Source organism: Anabrus simplex, chromosome 7, assembly GCF_040414725.1.
Source record: "Anabrus simplex isolate iqAnaSimp1 chromosome 7, ASM4041472v1, whole genome shotgun sequence".
Classification (NCBI taxonomy): Eukaryota; Metazoa; Arthropoda; class Insecta; order Orthoptera; family Tettigoniidae; genus Anabrus; species Anabrus simplex.
This window is the reverse complement of record NC_090271.1, coordinates 113,776,571-113,801,433: the sequence shown is the minus strand read 5'-3', so window position 1 is coordinate 113,801,433 and position 24,863 is coordinate 113,776,571. Positions and strand designations below refer to the sequence as shown.

At 37.6% G+C, this 24,863-nt stretch overlaps 1 protein-coding gene across 1 annotated transcript in view; it reads left to right on the top strand.

Moving 5' to 3' along the window:
• Window positions 1-24,863, top strand: part of LOC136877724 (protein SFI1 homolog) — a 40,434-nt gene that overhangs the window by 840 nt on the left and 14,731 nt on the right. The window contains exons 2-4 of the mRNA XM_068228721.1: window positions 163-353; window positions 17,144-17,312; window positions 23,555-23,688. Of these exons, the coding sequence (XP_068084822.1) occupies window positions 163-353; window positions 17,144-17,312; window positions 23,555-23,688 (494 nt within the window). The remainder of the gene's footprint in view (window positions 1-162; window positions 354-17,143; window positions 17,313-23,554; window positions 23,689-24,863) is intronic.

The following is a 24,863-nucleotide window of genomic DNA, read 5'->3' as shown; positions in this document are numbered from 1 at the left end:
CTTGTGGGGAAAAATAAATTGCACATCCTGTAATTAATAACTGGTTAAGATGTAAAATCAGCTTCAAATTGCAACATAGTACATTAAAAGTAGTAATCTGTTGAATGGCAGTGCTTTATCATTAGAAAGGCTTTTCTTGATTATGTGTCTCTCTGTTAACAGGCTAAGGCTTTTCATAAATGGAAAATCTTCACTGAAATGAAGAAGGAGAAAGCACTTAAGAATTTGGAAGCAACGGATCATTACACAATAAAAATGTTAAAGTCTGCTTGGAAAATATGGATTTTATATATTGAGGAAAAGGAGAACCTGAGGATAATTGACAAATTACAATATGCAGATTCATTTTACAGGTAAGATTTAGAAGTATCATGTTCTTTTTATACTTCTTACAGATGGCATTTATGTACATTTTTAGCAGCTTGACTTTCTAGTTATTGATGTCTCAAAGCCAACACCTTGTATCCTTATCTTGCATCTGGGAGATAGTGGGTTCGATCCCCACTGTCAGCAGCCCTGAAGATGGTTTTCTGTGGTTTCCCATTTTCACACCAGGCAAATGCTGGGGCTGTTCCCTAATTAAGGCCATGGCTGTTTCCTTCCCACTTCTTGCCCCTTCCTATTCCATCATCACCGTACGACCTATATGTGTTGGTGAGATGTAAAGCAAATTTCAGAAAAGAAATGATCAAAAACACACACGCACGCACGCACACGCACACGCACACACACACACACACACACAAAATATTCTAACCAGTTATGAGTGGCCACTAATTACCAGTCTATTTACAAATCTCTCTTCTGTACACAGACCAGGGAGTCCCGGCCAGTTGTTACCTGGGAACAGCTATAATCCTTACTTTCACTTTCCCAAAGTCCAGTCACTTCCTACAGCCGCTTTGCATTGACAGCTGGATTTGAACACAGTGCCACTGGCTATATAACACACGACGACTGTTCGTTGGTTCGACTCCACGCATAGTCCAATACTTCACACAGTTCCATGCAGTGAACAACTAAACAGCTCAACAGTATTCAACCACAGGATGATACAACAGTGAACATTAAGGCAGGTCCATTTATCCTTGAACTCACGATAGCGTGTTTCCTCTCTGGCTCACACAGTGATCCTCAGTCCACAGAATTACATGAACGCACAGACTTCTGTTCTGTCGTCTCCAGTTGCACACTCACTGGTCTCTCCGACACCACAACAACAAAGGATAAAAACTTCATAATGTTCCGTATTGAAATGTATAACAATGAAATTGAAATAATAAATAAGGCAGTTCAACCTATTCAATAGAAATAAATATGAAATGTAGTATTACATTCCTATTTAATTAAAAGCAGAAGCGGTACCGGTTTCGACCCTAATCTGGGTCATCATCAGCCGAAAAAAATGCAAAAAACAATGCATAAGTAAATAAGAAATTAAAGAGTGAGTCTTTCACAAAAACAGTTGAAGAGGCAAAATATGTTAATGGGGATTGGCACTGTGCAATTTTAAATCGTAAAATCTAGAAGAAGTAGACAGTCAGTCACTTATAAGAAGTAAGGCGCGATCTTCTGAATAGTAGCACAACACACGCAATTTTCATCACTGTCTCATAATGTTTACAAGAAGAGGTAAAAAGTTAAATGAGCCAGCGAATGAGGCGCGAAGTCACATTATAATTAATGAATATGAAGTCCCAAAATTGTTTAGAAGTCGAAGAGTTGATTGAAGCAAATTGCTAGCTCCTGAAGATCAGCGCAACACACTCAAAGTCCGGCACTGTGCTTTCAGTCGGCATTTGACTTCATATTATTAATTATATTGTGACTTTGCGCCTCATTCGCCCAGCTCATTTAACTTTTCACCTCTTCTTGTAAACATTATGAGACAGTACTGAAAATTGCGTGTGTTGTGCTACTATTCAGAAGATCGCGCCTTAACTTCTTATAAGTGACTGACTTTCTACTTCTTCTAGATTTTACGATTTAAAATTGCACAGTGCCAATCCTCATTAACATATTTTGCCTCTTCAACTATTTTTGTGAAAGACTCACTCTTTAATTTCTTATTTACCTATGCATTGTTTTTTTGCATTTTATTCGGCTGATGATGACCCAGATTAGGGTCGAAACCGGTACCACTTCCGCTTTTAATTAAATAGGAATGTAATACTACATTTCATATTTATTTGTGTTGAATAGGTTGAACTACCTTATTTATTATTTCAATTTCATTATTACCACAACAACAACAACTCGCTTGCAGGGTCCTTGTATTTTTACCTCGATGTTGGGCCACTAGAACATTGAGGGTTTGGCTGGAGATCGAACTTTCCCGTCATATATTCTAGAAATTGCATGAAGAAACTAGATGAAGGGAACAATAGAGAAAGTGCCTTGGCATGTCCTCGGGTGGGCTGGGAAATTTCCCGAGCTGGCTTAGTCATCCCCTTTCAGGTAATACCGAAGGGGCTGCGACAAGGCTGATGGTTGCTTGAGCACGTAAAAATATAAACAATATAATTTTTTGAAATAATCACCACAATATAAAAAGTTGATATTATAATCATTGTATATACTTTATCAAATAAAATATCCCTCTGAACCTGTGTATAAAGATGTTCTTTCAAATAATAATAACTAGATCAATTTCTTCACCACTTATATTATGTTTCCTATTTCATAAATTTATTAGCCCAATCAAGAATAGTAAAAGTATCTAAAAGCACTATGGAAACAAATCAGTGTAGTTCAAATCATAAAATATCTCCTCCAACTTACATATCATTGACTTTATATCATATTCATAAAAAGTACCAGCCCATATATGATAATTTAAAACAATTTAAAATAGCTTGCACGGGTGAGGAGCTCTGAACTGAGTAGAGGCTTTTTTGTACTCTGTGGAAGACGGATCTGGATGGGGAAGTCCTCAACCCCAACAATGTACATTCCAATGGCTAATAGAGGCTCATGATGAGAGTGGTGCTTGCACCCGCGGATCTACTGAGGACATGATATAGTGGCAGCAGCTATGTCATTATTGTTGATACAAAGACCGATCTGTTGACTTTGTATTGGCAAACAGCTGCATCGTATCGTGGCATCCTTGGAATTTGGGATATGATCTGGTTACTGCACAGTGAAGAAGGCAACGGGAAACCACCTCAATTATTTTTCCCTAGTACATTAACAACCATGATAGTCACAGCAAGATGTACTGTCTACTGAACATGAGGCAAAGAACCCAAGATCCGGCAGGGGAAGGAATGAGGCTTCTCAGGTTGTCATCCAGCGAAATCCTCATAGAATGAATTGATGAACATTGGAGCGTGGAATGTAAGAACCTTACTAAAGGCAAGAAAACTGGAAGAAGCCAAAAATGCAATGAATGTGAAAGACATGGGGTTGTGTGAAATCGGATGGCCAGGGAATGGTGATTTCTACAGTGATGATTTTAGAATGATCTACAATGGCAGCACAAGTGGAGGAAGTAATGTAGTAGGACTTCTCCTTAGAAGCAAATGGGCAAGAAATGTGATGAACAGATTCTAGTTGTAAAAATCAAAACAAATCCCAGGAATATACTATAGTTGTTGTTCAAGTGTACTTTCCAACATAAAAGAGCTCAGATGAAGAAATTGAAGAAATGTTTGACAATATTGACCAAATATGGAATCTGACAAAGGAATCAGATAATGTAATAATTATGGGAGATTTTAATGCTGTTGTTGGAAGTCATCCAGACTGGAAAGGAATTGGGAAGTTCGGACTGGGTATCAGGAACAAATGAGGAGAGAGACTACTTGATTTCTGTGATCAGTACATTGATCGTGACAAACATGTTATTTGATGTACCATCATGGCACTGATATACCTGGAAAGTGCTGGGTAACACTACTCGTTATCAGAATGATTATATCCTTGTCAAGAGAAGATATCACACTCAAGTTAAAACAAGGCATAGTTACCCTGGAGCAGAGATTGATAGTGATAATTGCCTAGTCATGGTCAAATGCAATATCCAACTGAAAAAGAATTGGCATCAAATAACAAAACCTCTAGATGTGACCAAACTAAAGGACAACAATTAAAAAGAGATTTTCACCCACAAAACAAATGAATTGGCTGAGAGACTTAAAGAATCGAAATGGGAAAATATTAAAGAAGGTTTGATAAATATAGCTCATGAAACACTGGGAACAAGAACTTTGGAACCAAGGAAACCACAGATTACAAGAGAAATATTGGATCTGATAGTAAAGAGAAACCAGTACAGGAGAGAGAATACCATAAGAAGTCAGGAACAATATTACAGTAGACTTGTTAGAAATCAAATTACAACCCTTTGTAGAAAAGCGGAGGAGGAATGGATGGCTGAGATAACAAAGAACATTGAAAATGTTATTGCTGAAGGAAAAACTTACAGAGCTCATTGACACATCAGAGCCTTAAACCAGTAACCGAAAGCGAATAAAGTTCTATAATAAAGGATACAAATGGGAAAATCTTAATAGATTCAGATGAAGTCAGCCTTTGGTGGAAAGAATACCTTGAAGAACTATTTGATGGGAATGTATCTAATAAAACATGGTATATTGAACTGGAAAATGATATAGATAAAGATGATAAGGGACCTGTTATCACAAAAAGAGAATTTGAATCAATGCTTGAGAGAATAAGTGACAATAAAGCTTGTGGTCCAGATAACATACTAAGAGAACTACTAAAGAATATGGGTGCAGCAAAGAGATAAGAAGAAGAATAGCACTTGCCAAGCAAGCATTCAGCAATAAAAGAAGTCTTCTGACCAATATACATCTAGATATTGAGATTAGGAAAAGTTTTGTGGTGTCATTTGTGTGGAGTGTACTCTTATATGGATGTGAATCTTGGACAATCCAAGAACAGGATAGGAAATGGCTTGAAATGTTTGAGATGTGGGTCTGGAGATGAATGCTAAAAGTCAATTGGACTGAAAAAAGAACCAATGGAAGTATCCTGCGAGAAATACAGGAGAAGAAACAGCTGATGATAACAATACATGAAAAAATAGCTAAATTCATTGGACACACAGTGTGTCGCAATACCTTTCTAACCAATCTACTAGAAGGAAAGATCTTAGGAAAGAAGGGAAGAGGTCAACCTAGGAAGCAATTCCTTCAAGTATTGATGCAAAACAGATGTAGTTCCTACTGTGAGATGAAATGACAAGCTGAAGACAGAAGACAATGGTTGAATCAACAAGGCATTGCCTTTAGACATTGATTGATTGAAGAAACATCTCGACAAAGTTATTTATTTATCAAGACCCACATGAACCTCTTCATCACTACCTTCTTGGCCACAGAAGCACTCACTGCAAACCAACTTTGTTGATCCAGGATGTTCCTTACAGATTTATTTACATGCTACAGGGGTTTATGTCACATTTTTGAAGGAACTTTTTTTCCATTAATGTTATTGTTTTTGTTGTGATTATTGGGATTTGATTATTTGGACTCGGAAGACGGCGATAAATTATGTATGTAAAGGATTTATTCAATTGTTTGTTTTGGTTTTCCTCAGTATGTAAATTTTGGAATTGTTTAATTTGTTTGAAGTCGATATGATTTTAAAATTATTTGATTGTCATTGTAATTCTGGTGCATCCTGTACCACACGCGCCACATCGGCGTGGGAGATTTCCGGTTTCGTAAAGTTGCACAAATTTCGTAATTTCTAAGGGCTTCCTAAATGTTCTTTGTCAGCACTATTTTTTCTGCGCTCCTATTGGAGAAAATAAAAGGAAATGTGATTGGTAGGTGAAGGAAAACATCGTACGCTCATTGGCCGTGGTAATATTTCATAATTTCCGGGGAGAAGCGTTGTCGCTGGAGCCTTGCTCTGCGAGGGCGTCTTTTCTGTTTGACCACTGAAGGGAACGGTCACCTTCCAAGGTACGGGTCTTCTGGACCCCACCATCCGGTAAGCACTGATTATTATTTTTTAACTTTTCTGGTATTCAGTTTCAGATGTAGTGTTTCATTTTTAATTTATCTTGCCGGAGCGTACCCGTGTTTCCTTCTGCTTCCAAATGTTATAATTATGACTTAGCCGTTTCGGTAAGTCGCCTCACTTTGTTAAGAGATAGTACCCGTTTGTTGTTTTGTAAATTAATTGTTATACGCCTTTCGAAGTAATCCTTATCAGTAATATTTTTCTCGGGACTATCTCATTAATTCCGCTTCATCATGGAATATTCATCTTTAGGTCGGGTACCCTTTCTCAGAAGTGTTTTTGAGGGGGCTACCCACTGAAGATGCTCTGCTCCATGATTATACGTAAATTATTTTTCCTCCTTAGATGTATCTCTTCACTTTAGTATAACGTTACCTTCCTTTATTTATTTCGAACTGTTTTGGGTTTTTAAAGGTAACGCCACGACAGTGGAACGTCATGTGTGATGTTCCGGTGTAAAATAAATTTAATTACTAAATGCTACCCTCATGTAAATTGTAATGGTTGTTGAAATTACGCCGTCATTATTTTAATTGTATCTTGGTTATTGCTTTATATATGAAATCGAATCTAACTTGTTAAGTAAAGTTTAGGATTACATTGACTTCGCTTCTTCAGTGTTACCAATACCTTCCACCGCCTGGATATGGTTCCCAGCCGCTTCCCGGTTATCCTTTCTTAATAGTCATGTTGGTTAAACTGTTTGTTTATTTCCTGTGATTAATGTGCTTGCAAATTTAATTTCGTACATGTTGACATGCCTAGTGTACAGTACTTTTGGTGAAAGCATTACGGTAGCAAACATTTTCTCTTCTTTAAACCTATTAATTGTAACCTTACCCTTTGGAGAGGTTGCAGTATGAGATTGGTCAACCGAAACGCCTTTCTCGGACACGATATGGCCTAGGAAGGACATCTGAGGCTGTGCGAAAGTCACTTTGCTAGCCTTAAGGGTTAGTCCTGCTTTACGGAGCCTTTCAAGGACTTCATTAATATGAGCAAGGTGTTCTTCAAAAGTTTCGCTAAAAATTACCAAATCATCAAGATAATTATAAACGAATTTGAATTTAATGTCTGACAACACGTTATCCAGCAGCCGAGTCAAAACAGCAGCTCCCGTTGCCAGTCCGAACGGCACGCGCTCAAATTCATAGAGGTTCCAGTCAGTAGCAAAAGCTGTAAGATGCTTGGATTCCTCAGCAAGAGGTATCTGATAGTACGCCTGATTCAGATCAAAAGTGGTAAAAATTTTGGCATTAGCAAACCAAGAGAAACAAGAGTGCAAGTCAGGAAGTGGAACAGATTGAAGCACAACTCGCTTATTCAACATTCGATAGTCTATTACAGGCCGAAAACCACCCTGTGGTTTAGGGACTAGAAATATGGGAGAAGAGTACGCAGATTTAGAAGGACGTATTACACCATCAGCAAGCATTTGGTCGATGATAGCCTTAAGGGCTTTCATCTTAGGAGGCGACAACCGGTATGGAGGAGAACGAACAGGTACATTGTCAGTTACTTCAATTTTATATTCCAAAACATTGGTCACACCTAACTTGTCAGTGAACACATCAGGAAATTTATCGCAAAGATTCCTAAGCTGGTTGGCCTGATCATCAGGCAAATGATCAAAGTCGAAAGCTTTTGGTTCACTTGTGACCTCAGACACAGCACTGACATGATAAGGAAGGATAGGAGAACGGTTACACAATTTAAAGATCCTCATGGAAAACTTAAACTGGAATTTATTATATTGAAGATCCAAAACCATACCAGTTTTGGCAATAAAATTTGCACCGAGAATGAAAGGACAAGATAAATCTTTCACCACTACCACGGGCATTTTCCATGTGAAATTACGTATTCTAATTTTGAGATTCAGACTTCCAATCAAATTCAAGGAATTAGAATTAGCCGTATGGCAGGTTAAAGATACAGGTTTTAAAGCAGGGAACTTACAAACAGATTTCACAGAGTTATACAATTTTTCACTCATCAAGGTGAGGCTACTTCCAGAATCAACTAAAGCACAAACTGGTTCATTGTTCACTTCTAGGCAAATGTAAGGTAATTTACATGGAGGAATAGCAGAAATACCACAAGATTTTGGAAAATTGACACTAGGGTCAGACTGAAGCTTATAATCGACTACAGGGTCAGGTAAATCATCAACTAATTGACAGCGATAACAGACGAAACATGAAGGTACACTATAAGTTTTGGCACCAGGATCGGCGGCTAGTCATCTGGGATTACTATTACCAGAACGCCCAGAGCCGGAAGAATTGCGAGGACACTGTCTTGAAAAGTGTCTATTTGACCCACAATATCTGCAAGAACTAGTGGAGGGAGAAACTCTATTCTCATTCGGAATTGAATTGCCTAAGGGCTCAATCTTAGGACAGTTCCTTTGGAAATTTTGAAGTTGACCACCCATGACAGGTTTTGAATTGCCTAAGGGCTCAATCTTAGGACAATTCCGCTGGAAGTGATCCGTAGAACCACAACTATAACATGCACGTGAATTACGTGGCTTGGAAGAAGTAGAAACGGTACTAGTGACCTGAGAAGACATGCTCACAGGAGGAGGAGCTAAGGCGACTCGTAACTGGTCGGCATACCTAATGCCTTCAGCAGAAACAGTAATAGCTTCCAACTGAGCGAACGTAGCGGGTCGAGGCGACAGAGCAAGATACGACCGGTAATTTGGTGCAAGACCCTCAATAATGCTAGCAACCATTTGAGACTCAGAATAGTTTAGCATGAAGATCCGAGCATTGAACTTAATGTCCTGGATGTATTCCGACAATGTTTCATTCAAATACTGTACTCGAAAATAATGCCTTTGAACCAAAGAAGACAAAGCACGGGAAGGAATAAAAAACTCAAGCACATGTGCATGAAATTGGTCAACTGTCCACTTTTCTGAAATGGCTCTTATGACATGCTCAGAAAGAGCTCCAGATACATGTGGATATAAGACTTGGAAGAAATTGTCACGACTTAAGGAATACACTATACTCTGATCTTTAAATTCGACCAAAAAACGTAGAAACACTATGACTTCGTCAATCGAATTAACGGTGAACTTAGATACACCCTTAAATATAGCAGTTAATGGGTGAGGCAAGTTTGAAAAAATTTGAGAAGCAGCAGGAGTAGGTACCTGAACAGCACTGGATTGGTTACAAGAAGGCAATACAGTAGTAAAGAAATCTTGATTAGAACGCTCCCGGGATAGGGTAGGGTACTAAAAGTGAGGTTAGGACTGAGGTTAGATTGCATAGAAACCGGCACAGATATTCGCATTTGCGACACATTTTCACACATCTGTGACACCCCTGAAGAATTTACTACAGGTGACGCTTGGACATGGGGATATCTTTGTACAATAGGAAGAGAAACAACTTGGGTCGCAACCGGAGGATGAGATAAAGACACGGTAGAATTAACAGTTCCCATAGGAACAGTTGACATAGCAACTTGCGTACAAGAAGCACCACTATCATTATTCATGGGCAGAGAAGCACTGGTAAATACAGCAGGAGAAGATTGCACGGGAGTATCATTAAAAGTGACCACTGCACTAACTGGTGAAGCAGTAGATACAGATACAGTGTCACTGTCACACGTTTCAGATTGGACGGGTACATTAACTATAGAACTTGAGCTAGGCAAAGAATTACCTTCCAGCAATCCAACAATTTTATCAAAAATATCACAAAACTGCAATAACAACGATTCGCACTCACATCGCTCATCTTCAGATAAATTATGCGCCAACAGATCGCGAATCCTGTCCACGTAATGCTGCACTTGGCCTTTCGCACGTGTTAACTGTGCATCAGACGGTTTAGAAGAACAAAATGACATGATAATGGCTTTATATTCTACAATTTTATCTCTGACAATCGACAAAGATGCGCACACTTCATTTGTTGATAACCCTGGGACAAAAACAGGTTCATTTAGCGATTGTTTCAACAAGCTCGTGTCATCCTTAACCTTTCCTGTCGAATTCAACTTACGAATACGAAGTTCGTAAGCTAATTCCTCCTTCCTCAAATGGAACGGCCCTGGGATAGCACGAGACATGTTGATAAAAAAGGAAACACTACGAGATAATACTTGAATTAAATTTTAGGTTATAACCACCGAATTACCGTCAACTTTGCTTCTTCAGCAACCCAAAGCTCTGCTAACATACTGCCCACCTCTCCAAAGGGTAAGGTTACAATTAATAGGTTTAAAGAAGAGAAAATGTTTGCTACCGTAATGCTTTCACCAAAAGTACTGTACACTAGGCATGTCAACATGTACGAAATTAAATTTGCAAGCACATTAATCACAGGAAATAAACAAACAGTTTAACCAACATGACTATTAAGAAAGGATAACCGGGAAGCGGCTGGGAACCATATCCAGGCGGTGGAAGGTATTGGTAACACTGAAGAAGCGAAGTCAATGTAATCCTAAACTTTACTTAACAAGTTAGATTCGATTTCATATATAAAGCAATAACCAAGATACAATTAAAATAATGACGGCGTAATTTCAACAACCATTACAATTTACATGAGGGTAGCATTTAGTAATTAAATTTATTTTACACCGGAACATCACACATGACGTTCCACTGTCGTGGCGTTACCTTTAAAAACCCAAAACAGTTCGAAATAAATAAAGGAAGGTAACGTTATACTAAAGTGAAGAGATACATCTAAGGAGGAAAAATAATTTACGTATAATCATGGAGCAGAGCATCTTCAGTGGGTAGCCCCCTCAAAAACACTTCTGAGAAAGGGTACCCGACCTAAAGATGAATATTCCATGATGAAGCGGAATTAATGAGATAGTCCCGAGAAAAATATTACTGATAAGGATTACTTCGAAAGGCGTATAACAATTAATTTACAAAACAACAAACGGGTACTATCTCTTAACAAAGTGAGGCGACTTACCGAAACGGCTAAGTCATAATTATAACATTTGGAAGCAGAAGGAAACACGGGTACGCTCCGGCAAGATAAATTAAAAATGAAACACTACATCTGAAACTGAATACCAGAAAAGTTAAAAAATAATAATCAGTGCTTACCGGATGGTGGGGCCCAGAAGACCCGTACCTTGGAAGGTGACCGTTCCCTTCAGTGGTCAAACAGAAAAGACGCCCTCGCAGAGCAAGGCTCCAGCGACAACGCTTCTCCCCGGAAATTATGAAATATTACCACGGCCAATGAGCGTACGATGTTTTCCTTCACCTACCAATCACATTTCCTTTTATTTTCTCCAATAGGAGCGCAGAAAAAATAGTGCTGACAAAGAACATTTAGGAAGCCCTTAGAAATTACGAAATTTGTGCAACTTTACGAAACCGGAAATCTCCCACGCCGATGTGGCGCGTGTGGTACAGGATGCACCAGAATTACAATGACAATCAAATAATTTTAAAATCATATCGACTTCAAACAAATTAAACAATTCCAAAATTTACATACTGAGGAAAACCAAAACAAACAATTGAATAAATCCTTTACATACATAATTTATCGCCGTCTTCCGAGTCCAAATAATCAAATCCCAATAATCACAACAGTTTTGTTTTCTTTTTGTCGCAGAACTATTGGCAAATTTGTGAGTGAAGCACGTTTCATCAAAATTTGAGGTCTGGCAAGTGTCTCGGCCAGTTCCTTTAGAAAATGACTCCATGATATCATATTGTCAGCATTGGTTTTATATATAGGGTCTAATATGCACATTTGTTGCTCCAACATTGAGTAGCCCATCAAAGACAGTCATCAGCCATCTGTTACTGATCCTGAAAACACAATACTTAGATTTCAGTCTGTCCACAGCGTCCACTGCACTTTTTTTGTCAGATTAGAAGACGTAATCACTTCAGGTTTCTAGGCTTCCCTGGTTTCACCATCAATGGCATAAGCATTGTGCATGGTTGAGATGAGGAAATCATAATAATTCTTTTCCTTGGAAACGTATGAAACTCGCAAGCAGTGATTTGGACATTTCGCATATCCAGAGGCTGCTTGGTGCTTTTCTTTCTCTGATATTGAGAAAGTCCTGTGATAACTGAGGTTTTTTTAATGTACTATCCCTGCTACTGCTGTACAATGAGTTACATATAAATTATTAGCAAGCAGTACCAAAGTGAAGTAATTATCCACTGTTGTATTTCTGCAAGTTTTGTCAATAGGTACATTGTTCTTTTCATAATACCAGTACTGTTTGCATCACTTGGCAATTGATAGGGACTCTCTGGCTGCTTTTCTGGATAGATCTCTATGTTCAATGTATAAAATGCTCTGTTATCTACCAAGGTATTGATTCTGATGCAATATGTTGCTGGTGTGCTGGCCATATATTGCCCAAATTAACAGTGGTCCTTAAAAGGTTCCAGCATGCCATCATTGGTCTCATACTCCCCAGTGGTATAGCTATCAATACATAATTTTACAAATCCATCAGACTTGTGCCATTAGGAGCAAGAATGTCTTCCTTCTTCATTTCAGCTCTTGAATTCTTCTCTCAAAACTTATTGCCCACACCAGAATGTGTAATCTTCTTTTGAACATTACAACAGAAAAAATTCCAGTACTGAAAAATTTCCAGTACTGCTCCATCTGTATCCCACATTTTAGTAGTGTTCAAGTCATCATCATTATCATTTCCAGCTTCAGTTTCCTGGGTGTGGTGTACAAGAGCTTGCCATTCTTCCTGTCAGAGTATAGTTTCCTTTCCTCTGTCTCCCACAAGACTTTCCTCTTGCTGACCCCCAATTTCACTGTATCTATCTGTTGTATGTCCGGCGCTCCCTTCTCGCTCCGCCAGCCAGCTACACGCGCGCCAAGTTTCATTCTTCTAGCATCGACGCGCAGCTCTCAGTGCGCGTGCCTGAACCATCGTGTGTGTACTATAAAGAGGAACTCCCAGCCTGTCCTGATGCCCACTTGCCCCGGTGTCCAGCTCCAGAATACACCCTACGTCGAGCACGGAGGCTACTCCTCTTGAAAATGTGCTTCGGCCAGGTGGACTGAATTTCTGGCAGTACGAGGTATCACCTCTGGTCACCGCTCCTCCTCTTCCGCTGCCCATATCCAGTCATACTATTACATACCGTCATATTTCCTTAATTAATGCAAGCTCCCTTAGTTTCGCTAAGTAAGAATTCTTTCAACATTGAACTTGCTTTTATGAACTCAGCAAGGAAGGACTTTCCAAAACATTTATGTCAGTACTTCTGATAGTTTTCGACTATTGACTTTGCTATCACAAGGACTATCTTTTCAAGATAGAAGTGGATGTAAATACTGCAAACTTGCATATAGTGTACAACAGCTAGACTCTTTCTCAAGATTCCTAATTCATTTTGCTTCAAGTTAAATTTCAGTTTTATTTGTGTAAATAGTGTATTTTGCATTTGAAGCGAATAATAAAGTTGTGTTTTGTAAATCTCAACCTTGGTTACAACACAATCCATCAATTTCTTGGCCTCTCTATTGTAGGGTTACCAACTGAAAATTTCCAAATGCAGGACATTGCTTAGCAAAAAGCAGGACATTTAAGAAAAATGCCTGACAATTTCAGTCGATAACAAAATTATATATATATTACACATAACGTTTTACAAAAGGAAATACCTTACTTAATGATCAGTCCTTGCTGCAGTTTATTTCATTGAAGCTGTATTTTTCAACAGAACCTACTTTTGAAAGAAGACGCGAGTTATTTTCTTGAAGTACATACTTATAAAATTCTTCACACAACACATCTTTGAAATTGAACTTCACAAGTAACATTCCTTTCACTGATTCTACCAACAAACGGTTCCTTTCCTTTGTCCATTGAGCACTTATGAATGAAAACACACGTTCAGTGGAGGTATTGCTGCCTGGTATGGCAAAGAAAAACTGGCAAATGTTCAAAAGTTCAGAAAATACCTCACTGTTCTGGCACTTATTTAAAAAAGAAGACCATTGTTGGTCTAGTGTTGTATCTTTATCCAAAGTTGAAGTTTTAGAATAAGCCCTTACGTTGCAGAACTGATCGAATAATTTTGAATCATCTATTTCTACACCTTTTGACTGTAAGTACTGAATACATGGTACAATATCGTTAAAGCTGAGGTCTTTAATGTTTTGAAGTTTCAACCATTTGAAACACTTGAATTCCTCTATAGGATGCATCCATTTATCCAAGTACTCAGTGCAGATTTCATAGAAACAAGATACATTCTCCATAAACACTTTGCATTCCTTATCTAAACCATCTTCTGAAAATGTATTTAACATCTGTCTGACTTTAAGGGGAATGAATTGACCTTCAAGTCTGCCTTTCAATGAAGTTTGGACAGATTCTGATAGTTCAAGCACTTCTACAATTGAATTATGTTCTTTCTCACGTGACAAAATTTTATAGTGAAAAATGTGCATGGTTGAGGAAAGAAACAAAAGATAGAGCTCTGAAAAGTCATTTTCAAGGAAGTTTCTAATTGATGAAATTAGGATTTCAGAGCTGGGAACAATTGAAGGATTTTTTCAACTGCTGGATACAATGTTAACCACATAATCTTAGAATGATTTAAAAGCTGCAGATAATTTACATCAACAAATTCACAAAAGTCTTTCAGTTCCTGAGTGTGCACTGCATATGTATGAAAGAAGTTGAAAATTTTCATCACCACAGACTCAATATCAACAGGAAGAGCATCAGCTCCATGTTGCAAACAGTTATGTAGAATGTGAACAGGACATCCAACACCTACTATGTTTTCATTCAAGTCTTTTTTGGGAGCAGAGAATACATTCTTCCCTTCCCTGCGTGCAAGGCCTCCAAAATTAACATTGGCATTGTCTCCAGAAAATGCAATACATCTAGAAGTAATTTTATGCTTTTTGAGAGTATCTGAAATATAGGTGGAAATACATTCAGAACTTTCATTTGGACATGCTTGTAAATCAAGAACTTTTATCTGAATGCCATTATTTTTGTAATCAAAGAATTGGATGACAATTGGAAACAACTTTATTGCACCATGATTGCTTGCATCTGTTCCTAGGCCAAAAAATGGAACTTTATTGTTAAGAGTTTCAATTATAATATCTGTTGAGTGAGGAGCAATAACATTATTTATTATGGCTTCTGTTTTAGTTCTTGCACAGGTCAGTTTCTGTGCTACTTCAGAACCTAAGAACATACTCTTATTCAGTTTAGCTGTGCAGTCCATTGATTTGTACGACTGGTAATGGAAAACTGTATGAAATGACACTGTAGCTTCTGCGCCTTGAACTTTTTTATCATCTGGTGAATATTTGGGAGTGACAAATGATAACATTGAATATGATATTGACCTAGTTCTCACCGTCTTTTTGTGCTTTTCACTGTTAACGTGTCTTTCCAAGTCACCAACACCTTTGTATCCGACATTAACATAACTATTACACACTGCACATTTCGCTTCACTTTCACTGCGTCCGTGAGTAAAGCAAGGATACTTATGTTTTAGTTTATTCGAAAATTTACACTGTCTTTTTTTAGATTCACTCCTTTCAGGTTGCAAAGATGACATACCGGTACGTAATAGGATGCAATGAGATTAATATTTCACTCCACTCGCTGCATACTCGCACTACAATTTACGGCAACAACCAGATAACCAAACACGATAGCTGCAAATCATATGGCAAGCACATGTAAACTGTAGCTCTCGACACTTCCGGTTTCTCTCAACATAAACATGGAAATGAAGCGTGTTGATTGGTTGATCGATGTCTGGACTTCGAGTTCAATATATCGAATATTAGTATTACTTATTTCCACCCTCAGAAGTAACGCCCTGAGCACATGGAGTTGATGTACGATTCAATAACATGCTGTCTTCAGCCTAAAACCTAAGTGAGCAATCTTGTAACGAAAAATGCCGGACAATGTCAATAAATTAGAAATGCCGGCCGGACATAACCAAAATGATTGAAAAGCAGGACATGTCTGGCAAAAGCCGGACAGTTGGTAACCCTACCGCATTGGTGACTTCCCTCTCATTTCTCTGTCTAAGTAATTCCTTGCTGTTCTTCTTCTGCCTGTCCTCATAACATGTCCAAACCATTGTAGACTGAGTCTTCCTAAAAGCTTGGTAACAGATATTTTGATGCCAACCTCCTTCCTGTGTGCTTCATTTCTAATCTTGTCTTTACTGATATTTTGGTTCATTGTTCTGATGAATTTTATTTCTGTTGATTGGATTTTACTATTAGGCTTGTTGTGTAGGGCACATGTTTTGAGTCCATAGGTGAGAAGGAATGAAGTAGGAATGAAACATGGCTAATTTTGCTTCTTCGGTTATTTTATCTTCCCACAGTAGATTTCTCACTTGAAGAGACGCTTCTTGAATCCTATCAAGTAATCCTTGTTTAACTGTGTTATCTTTTGAAATGATACTTCCAAGGTATTTGAAGTTAGAAACAGATTGTAATTGAGTTCCCTCCAGAAAAATGTTTGAATCAGTGCTTTTCCTGTTGGTAGCCATTTCAACAGTTTTTGTTTTACTGATATTTAGTCCACATTCTTTAAACTTGTCACTCCAAAGATTTAGTTTTTCCTGTGCTTCTGCTTCAGTTTCTCCTCAAACAAGAACATCATCTGCAAATATGAGTGTTAAGCTCCTTGTAATGTTCTTTGATGGTTTTTATGATCTGATCCATGATGATGATGATGAATAGGTGTTGTGACAAGGCACTTCCCTGCTGGACTTCTCTTTTGATTTCAAACTAATCTGATCTTTCATCCCCTATTTGGCATACATCAACAAAATGAGTTTAATAATTTTGGTCTGCTGGACTATGCACTTCTTTAGTGACCTTGGTGTCTGAAATTAGAAAGCCCTCCACTCACCCACGCAGTCAGAGTTCACATTAGTAAAGTTATGGGTATTCTTGAGACTGCAGTGGATGAAGGTAACAAGACATGCAGCTGGCACAATGCGGCACTTAATGTCTAATTATAAACCTAATTTTACAGCTAAAATATATATTACTTTGTCTACCTCTAATGAGAAGTTGCATAAAGATTACTACTCCACCACCACCATTGCAACCATATAGATTCTTATTTAAGTTTCAATTAATTTCAGAGGAAAGCTACTTCAAAAATCAATTAAAGCTATGAAAATTCATGTGGGTGTCAATAAAAGGAAGAGGATCTTGAAAGAGAAGTCTAAGTGCATCATATTAATGAACTGTATTCAAGTTTGGTGGGATGAATGGCAGAGAGCTCAACATGAAAGGAAACTTGAGACACAGGTGAGTAACATTACATCACATTTTTAAAGAGAAAAAACTCTGTCCATTCCTATTTCAGTACTTTCGTTCTGCTAACTATGCCCGCCTGGTGGTCATGATCTGTTCAACAGAAGTGGGCTATGTGCTGGCACTAGGTTTAACTCTCTCTCTCTTCCTATTATCATACAGGGTGGACTTTAATAAAACCGACAAACTGCAGAGACTGATTCCTGACTGGAAATGGAGGAAAAAGTGTCCTGCGAATATGTGTCTGGAAATGGACGGTGTGCGTGCAACGACAACAAATAGTCCTGGAACACAGTACATAGCTGAATTGCATCCATGTCACAGCAGATGTTCAAAGTAGCCTCCATGGGCTGCAATGCACGCGTTCAGATGTTGTATCATGGATTGCCTCACTCTTTCACATGTTCCAGCCTCTTGCCGAATAGTGTCACAGGTATCGTGAACACGCTGCTGAAGGGTCTGCACATCAGGAACTGGTTCAGCATACACAACGCTTTTCAAGATGTCCCCAGAGGTAAAAATCCAGGGGGTTTAAGTCCGGTCGTCTAGGAAGCCATGCAACAGGGCCTCCGCGTCCTATCCAGCGCCTGAGGAATATGTTGTTGAGGTGTTGGCGAACTGTAATGTGGAAGTGGGGTGGTGCTCCATCATGTAGAAACCGTATAACCTGTCTTATTGCCAAAGGCACATTCTCAAGCAATCCAGGTAGAGTATTCTGCAGGAAGTCCAGGTACGTTCCTTCACTGAGGCGTTGTGGAATAATAACTGGTCCAAATATGTGGTCACCAAGAATCCCTGCCCAAACACTGATGCTGAACTGATGCTGGTGAGATGCTTCAACCATTCCCCGGGGATTTTCTGTAGCCCACAGATGAAGATTATGCAGATTGACCGATCCCATTTCTGGTAAAGGTTGCTTCATCGGTAAAGAGGACTGACGACAGAAATCCCATAACTGTGATATCCTGGTGCAAAATCCATCGACAAAATCCTTCCCATAGAGGGAAATCTGCTGCTGCTAATCCTTGCACTCATTGCAGGTGATAGGGATAATAGCAGTTGTCATGCAGAATACACATAATCATAGTCTGGCTTACACCATGTTGGCGGGCCACTTGCTTGGAGCTTGTACTAAGGTTCGTCTCAATGTCTTGTAGAACCTGTTCCTCCAGATATGGTGTATGCACAGTCCGCCACCTCCCTACACGTTCATCTGTCTGAAAGGACCCATGATCACACAAACACCCAAAAATGACTTGAAACGTTGTGTGATGTGGTTGGTGTCTGTGAGGGTACTTGTTTTGGTATAGCCGTGCTGCCTCTCGACCGTTTCCATCAGCTTGGCCGTACACAAACACTATCTCGGCTTGTTCCCGACATGAATACCGGACCATTCTGCTTCCAACACACTGCAAGTGGTCAGAGAAAATTTCATTCGTCAGTGCCATCTACCGTCGCAACAATGCATTTCCAAACACATGTTCATTGGACATTTTTTCCTCTATTTCCAGTCAGGAATAAGTCCCTGCAGTTTGTCGGTTTTATTAAAGTTCACCCTGTATATCACGTCATTCATTTCATTTCATTAACTCCTCTGATGAGAATGATGTCAGGAAGGCCATCTGGTCATAAAAAATCTCTACAAAGATTCATCTCACTTCATACCTGACTCCCTAGAGAAATGGGACAAGGGCTGGACATACTTTCATTCCATTCATTCTGCTAACAGTATAAATTCACACTAACAAATGCAGGTTTTTGGTGTGAATATTTTTATTTTTTGCTTCTTATTGACCAAGTGCACAGACAAATTAATTTACCCAGTTTCCTTGAAAAGAAACTAATCAAGATTACCTAGAAATATATTCTTCTTCCTGGCCTTCTGGTATTTACTTGGGGTCAGCACGAAATACAGATTTAGCCTAGTTTTATGGCTGAATGCCCTTCCCGATGCCAACCTTTTGTGGATGAATACCAAGTAAAGTATTATTATGTATGGTATTTTAAATGAATCACTTTTCCACTATTAAATTTTTCCTTATTATGAAAGGAGAAATGAAATATGCAGTCTTTTAATTTTCATCACTAGTGAATTTGCTGAATGAATAGTTCATGACAGAAAATTCAATGGTTCCAGTAATTTTCAAGTCCAGCAATCTACTTGGAGCCCTGAAACAAAATTCATATAAATAATTTTTTAAGCAATGGCATACTGCTGAGCAGCTAAACAGTTCCTAAGCCTTCAACTTTCCATTATAGTTTGTAATATTTAAATAAAATGTAAAAGAGGCAACAGCAAGACAGACTTCTAGGCCACTCAACTCAGAAGCGTAGGTTTGATGAACAATCTGCATTCAAGCTGAGTCAGACATTGCTTCCATTTATTTGTGCCAGGCTGCTAAATTTCATCTTTCCTATCTGCCCTGTCTTGGTGAACTCTCGTTCCCTACTGATCCTGATGGTATGAGATTTGCAAGGAATTCTCGGTTTCATGCCCTATGTTGCCCTTCTCTTTCTTTTGCTGATACCTTTCTTCTTCAAAGGAGTGGATTTCTTCTCTTTTCTCATCTTATTAGCCTTTAGAGAGGATGATGTCTGATTGTATTTCCCCTTAAAACAATAAGCCTCACCATCATTTCATAAGTTGAAATTATGTAGATGCTGCAGGTCACTAACAACCATTGAGAATAAAGAATATTTGCCATTGACTATATACAATGAAATAGGCTTTGTCAACTGATAATAATTTAATACTTAATATTACTAAGGCTAAATGAACATACACCTTTTATCAAAACTTAATACTAACATTATGCATTTCTAAGAATTCAGAGGTATTATAAAATGAATTTTCTACTAACCAATCATACATTATTCTTTTAAAATTACTTAAAGGAGTGGACCATGCAGAATGTGGTAATTTATTAAATAATCTTAAACAACTGATTTTATGTGAGTAAGCAGTTTTTGACAGCCTGTGAATTGGGATGTCAATGTCTGCCTTGCCCTGAGTATCATGAAGGTGAATGTTTTCCCTAGTACTGAATTCATTTATGTTGTTTTTAACATGTGTCAGAGATATACAGTATAAATATACAAATTTATAACTGTCAGTATTTTAAGCTCAATGAAGAGAGGTCGACAGTGGTCAATTGCACCGGTCCTACACATTGTTCGAACAATCTTTTTCTGTATTAGAAGAATATTACATACATAAGAAGAATGCCCCCATAATAACAGTCCATAAGTAATGTGTGACTGGAAGAGACCAAAATATGCCATCCTTAGGTAGTCACTGCTAACTAAATCCCTCAATTTCCATATCAAATAGGCAACTCGTGATATTTTTTTTTACAAACATGGTCAATGTGTGTTTCCCAGTTCAACGTGGCATCAATATGAAATCCCAAAAGTTTGACTGACTGAATTTCAATATCTTTGGATAATCCTTGTGTGAGAAATTGAGTTTTATCCTGATTGCACAACAGCCTATTGGATGAAAACCAATGCATTGCAGTTGCAAGAGCTTCCTGTGACATCTGATTCAAACCTGAGATGCTCTGGTGTTTTGTAAGTAAGGTTGTATCATCCGCATACGATATAAGAGCATGACATTTGACATTTTGCAGTAAATCATTGACTGCCGGAATGGATAAAAATGGACTGACGACAGAGCCCTGTGGCACACCAGTTGTAACTTTCTTCAAAGTGGAATACCTATTTTTAATTGAGACAAACTGATATCTGTTATTTAAGTAAGACTTAATTATGTTCAGTGAGGGATACTCGACGCCATACATCTCAAGCTTTGCAAGTAAAATTTTATGATTAATACAATCAAAAGCTTTACGTAGATCACATAACACCAAAGAGATTGCCTGCTTGTTTTCAAAAGCTGTTAATATCTGATTAACAATTTCAAGAACAGCAGTAGTAGTACATTTACCCTGTCAAAACCCAAACTGACAGTCGGATAGGAGATTGTAAGTTTCAAGATAGTTGCTAAGTTGATTGTACAAAAGTGATTAAAATATTTTAGAAATTATTGGAACAGTTGAGACTTCATGATAATTCTGAAGAAATACTTTGTCCCCACTTTTAAATACTGGAGTAACTTTAGAAATTTTAAGTACATCAGGAAAAACTCCAAACTCTAAACACTTATTAAAAATAAAAGCTAGAGGTTCAGAAATCAAATGTATTATTCTTTTGATGATGTAATTAGATAACCAATAGCAATCCATACTCTTAGAGTTTGATAATTTTAAGCTAACTTTAATTACTTCATCAGATGTGATTTCAACCCAAAGTTTTGGCATGGATAAGTTTTCTTTTATATAATTTTTTACAATTAAGATAAGCTTTATACATGCCATTCTGCTCGGTTTTCCCTTGACAAGAGTTTTTATAAATTCTATACAGCAAAAGCATTCTTTCTCTATACTGAGTCAGTTCATCAGTATACCAGTTCAACTTCTTGCTTTTAAGTTTTCCATTATGACTAATTTTTACCAGTGGTGAACATAAATGCCACAATTCAACCAATTTATCTAAAAAGTTTCCAAATACAGTTTCAATATAATTTTCACCCATTTGAAATTTAAAATACAAAGCCCCAGTTAATTTGTTTCCGATTTTCAATAAATACAGTACAATATGTTAATATAATCATCACCCTGACTTTTTACCCACATCAGAACAGGTTTGTCATTGTAAATTATGTCAGGCTGGTAAAAATATAAGGATATAAGCAAGGGGTCATGATCTGCAAAATCCCCACCAACAAGTCTAAGTTTATACAAATCTCTCAAAAAATTTACAATAATATTATCCAAGCATGCATTATTACATGTAGGTAGCTTGTTTGTACAAATTAAATTTAGAGTTCTTAGTAAATTCAGAAAATTTCTAGAAATCTGTCCATCTGAATATGCCATCTCTATGTTAAAATCTCCACAAACAGCAACTTTGGCCTTAAACTTCAAAATTTTTTCCATTACTAATTCAAAATACTTAAGAAATTTGGAGATCTATACAAACTAACAATTATCAAATTCTGATCAACCAGCTTCACACAACTAAATTCCCGCTCAAATTCCACACAATATTGACTTAAATCAATTTTTACATATTTAAAACACTCTCTAAGATCCCAGCTCCCCCATTTTTCTTTTTACTCATACAAAACATATCTGCAACAGTATATCCACGGGGCACAAAATATCCTACTTGATTTTCAGAAAGCCAATGCTCCGATACACAAATCACATCAACTTCCTCGGTTTGGCAAAAGTGTTCTAATTCTAATAACTTATTTCTAATGCATTGGATATTCACTTGCAATAAATTGAGAGATTTACCCTTGCTATCCTTCTTTTGGATGCCGTTTACCTCTCGGCAACTACTTTTTGTATCACTCATTTTGGTGGAGATTTCTGACCTGATGTTTCATGTACTGGTATTTTATGAATAGGAGAATAACATACCTGAGTTTGGCTACTTACTAAACTATCTTTGATTTGATTTGGTGACCGATCTGATTTGTTCACAGGTGCTAGTTTTGGTTTACATGGCCTCTTAAAATTCATAACATTTTCTAGTTGACTGAGCCAGCTTGAAGAACAGCTGGCTCTTTCTACTAGTTTTCCTGGTGGGTATTATAACCTAAGGGAGTTGCATTTTTACAAAGTACATATCTTATGATTAATAAAATCGTGAACAATATTAGCTATCTTTCGTTTACCTGAATTGTTTAGATGGAGGCCATGTTTTGTATAACAGTGTCTCTCGAAACTGCTGCATTGAATGACCTGATAGTTCCAAAAATGTTTACAAATTTTAACAATATCTGTATTGACCTTGTCCACTTCAATGTTCACACACGAGTCTCTACTCAAATCATGCCTGTGGGGCACGTTCACTACAAAGACGTTAGTGTGAGTCAACTTCCCTAGGCATCATGGTTTTTACCTCTGTGAAAGTAGAAATCATATCTAGCCCAGTCCTCTGTATACATTGGAAATATGATGCTAAATACTGCCTAATGAATCTCAGTTTTTTGATACAGCTTGTTTCTTGATACATCTGTTTGGCAAGTAATTTAATTTTTTTATACTCTTACAGTAGCAAAGACTTCATTACATAAATGTAGTCAGATATATTGAATAGCTAAATAAATTGTAAATCCTTTCATGTAATTTTCTTTGATATCAACATGACTTAACACTACTTTTTAGGCTGTTGCCTTCTATCAGATGTGTTGCTTGAGGCAAACACTACAAACATGGCAGAGAAAATTGGAGAAGATGAAATACCTGAGAGAAATGGAAGATGTGGCATCCAGTCACTTCAAGGAGAAGATACTGCACAGGTGAATATGTATGACATACAACTATTTATGAATGTAAACTAATCTCAGTCATTGAACATGGGTAGTTAGCAAGCAAATGGCAACACACACAAGGATAAAGCAGTGACTCTGTTACTGTTGCTTCTTCACAATTTAAAAAATGAACACCACGCATTTAAAAATTTTCTAAATTAATAATATATGTATTTGACTAGCCATACTACCCATTGCTTATGGCTTATATAACAACTCACAGTCATTGAGTTAGCAGGAGAAGCTAATTAGACACCACTTTGTTGACATGAAAGCCTCAGTATGTATGATTTTTAGATAGAATTAATATTCCCAGAGATATCTGGAAGTTTGTGAAAAATGTTGTAATTATGAATGTTTCTGCTATTGCTTCTTGTATGGCAAAAACATATGAAACATAAAACATTGGAAATTATATTTTGCATCATGTTTATTAAGTACAGTTTTTCAATATAGCTAATATTAATGGAAAACGTGCTGCCTAGCCAAGATGTAAAGGCGTGCTCGGTTCACCCCTTCTGGGTTTGATTTCCTGACAGGAAGATGAAATATTTAAGAAATTAAATTTCCACTTCAGGAGGTACACATGGTTCTGAGTTCACTGAGCCTACAGGAGGTTAACTCCTATTTCCGCTATTGCTTATTGTATGGTAAAAACATATGAAACATAAAACATTGGAAATTATATTTTGCATCAGGTGGACAGACCAAGATTTAAACTCACTACCGGTACCCCACCAAATACTGAGGTTACGGGTAGTGAAAGCCTTTACCTTCCACCCCTCCAAGGGCCATTATGGCCTGTACAGAGATAACTTTGCTCTGATTTTTAACATTAATGGAGAGATTTAAAATTTATATTTTAGCTCCTTAATATTGCTACGCCGCTGTTATTGTTATTTCCATTATAATATTTAAATCAACTAGCACACTATTCCTCTCCACTAAGAAACCAACCTTCTCCTTAACCCATGTCCCTCCTTTCCAGCTTCCTGTTTATTACACCAAATGCAGAAAAACAGTTCATAAAATTACTGTAGTACAATATCTCCAAAATGATAATGGAGTAAATGATATTCACTAGACGCCATGATGTACTTAATCTAGCTATTGTATTTTTGAAGCCCACACACAAGTTTACCTTATGTGGGATTCACACTGTA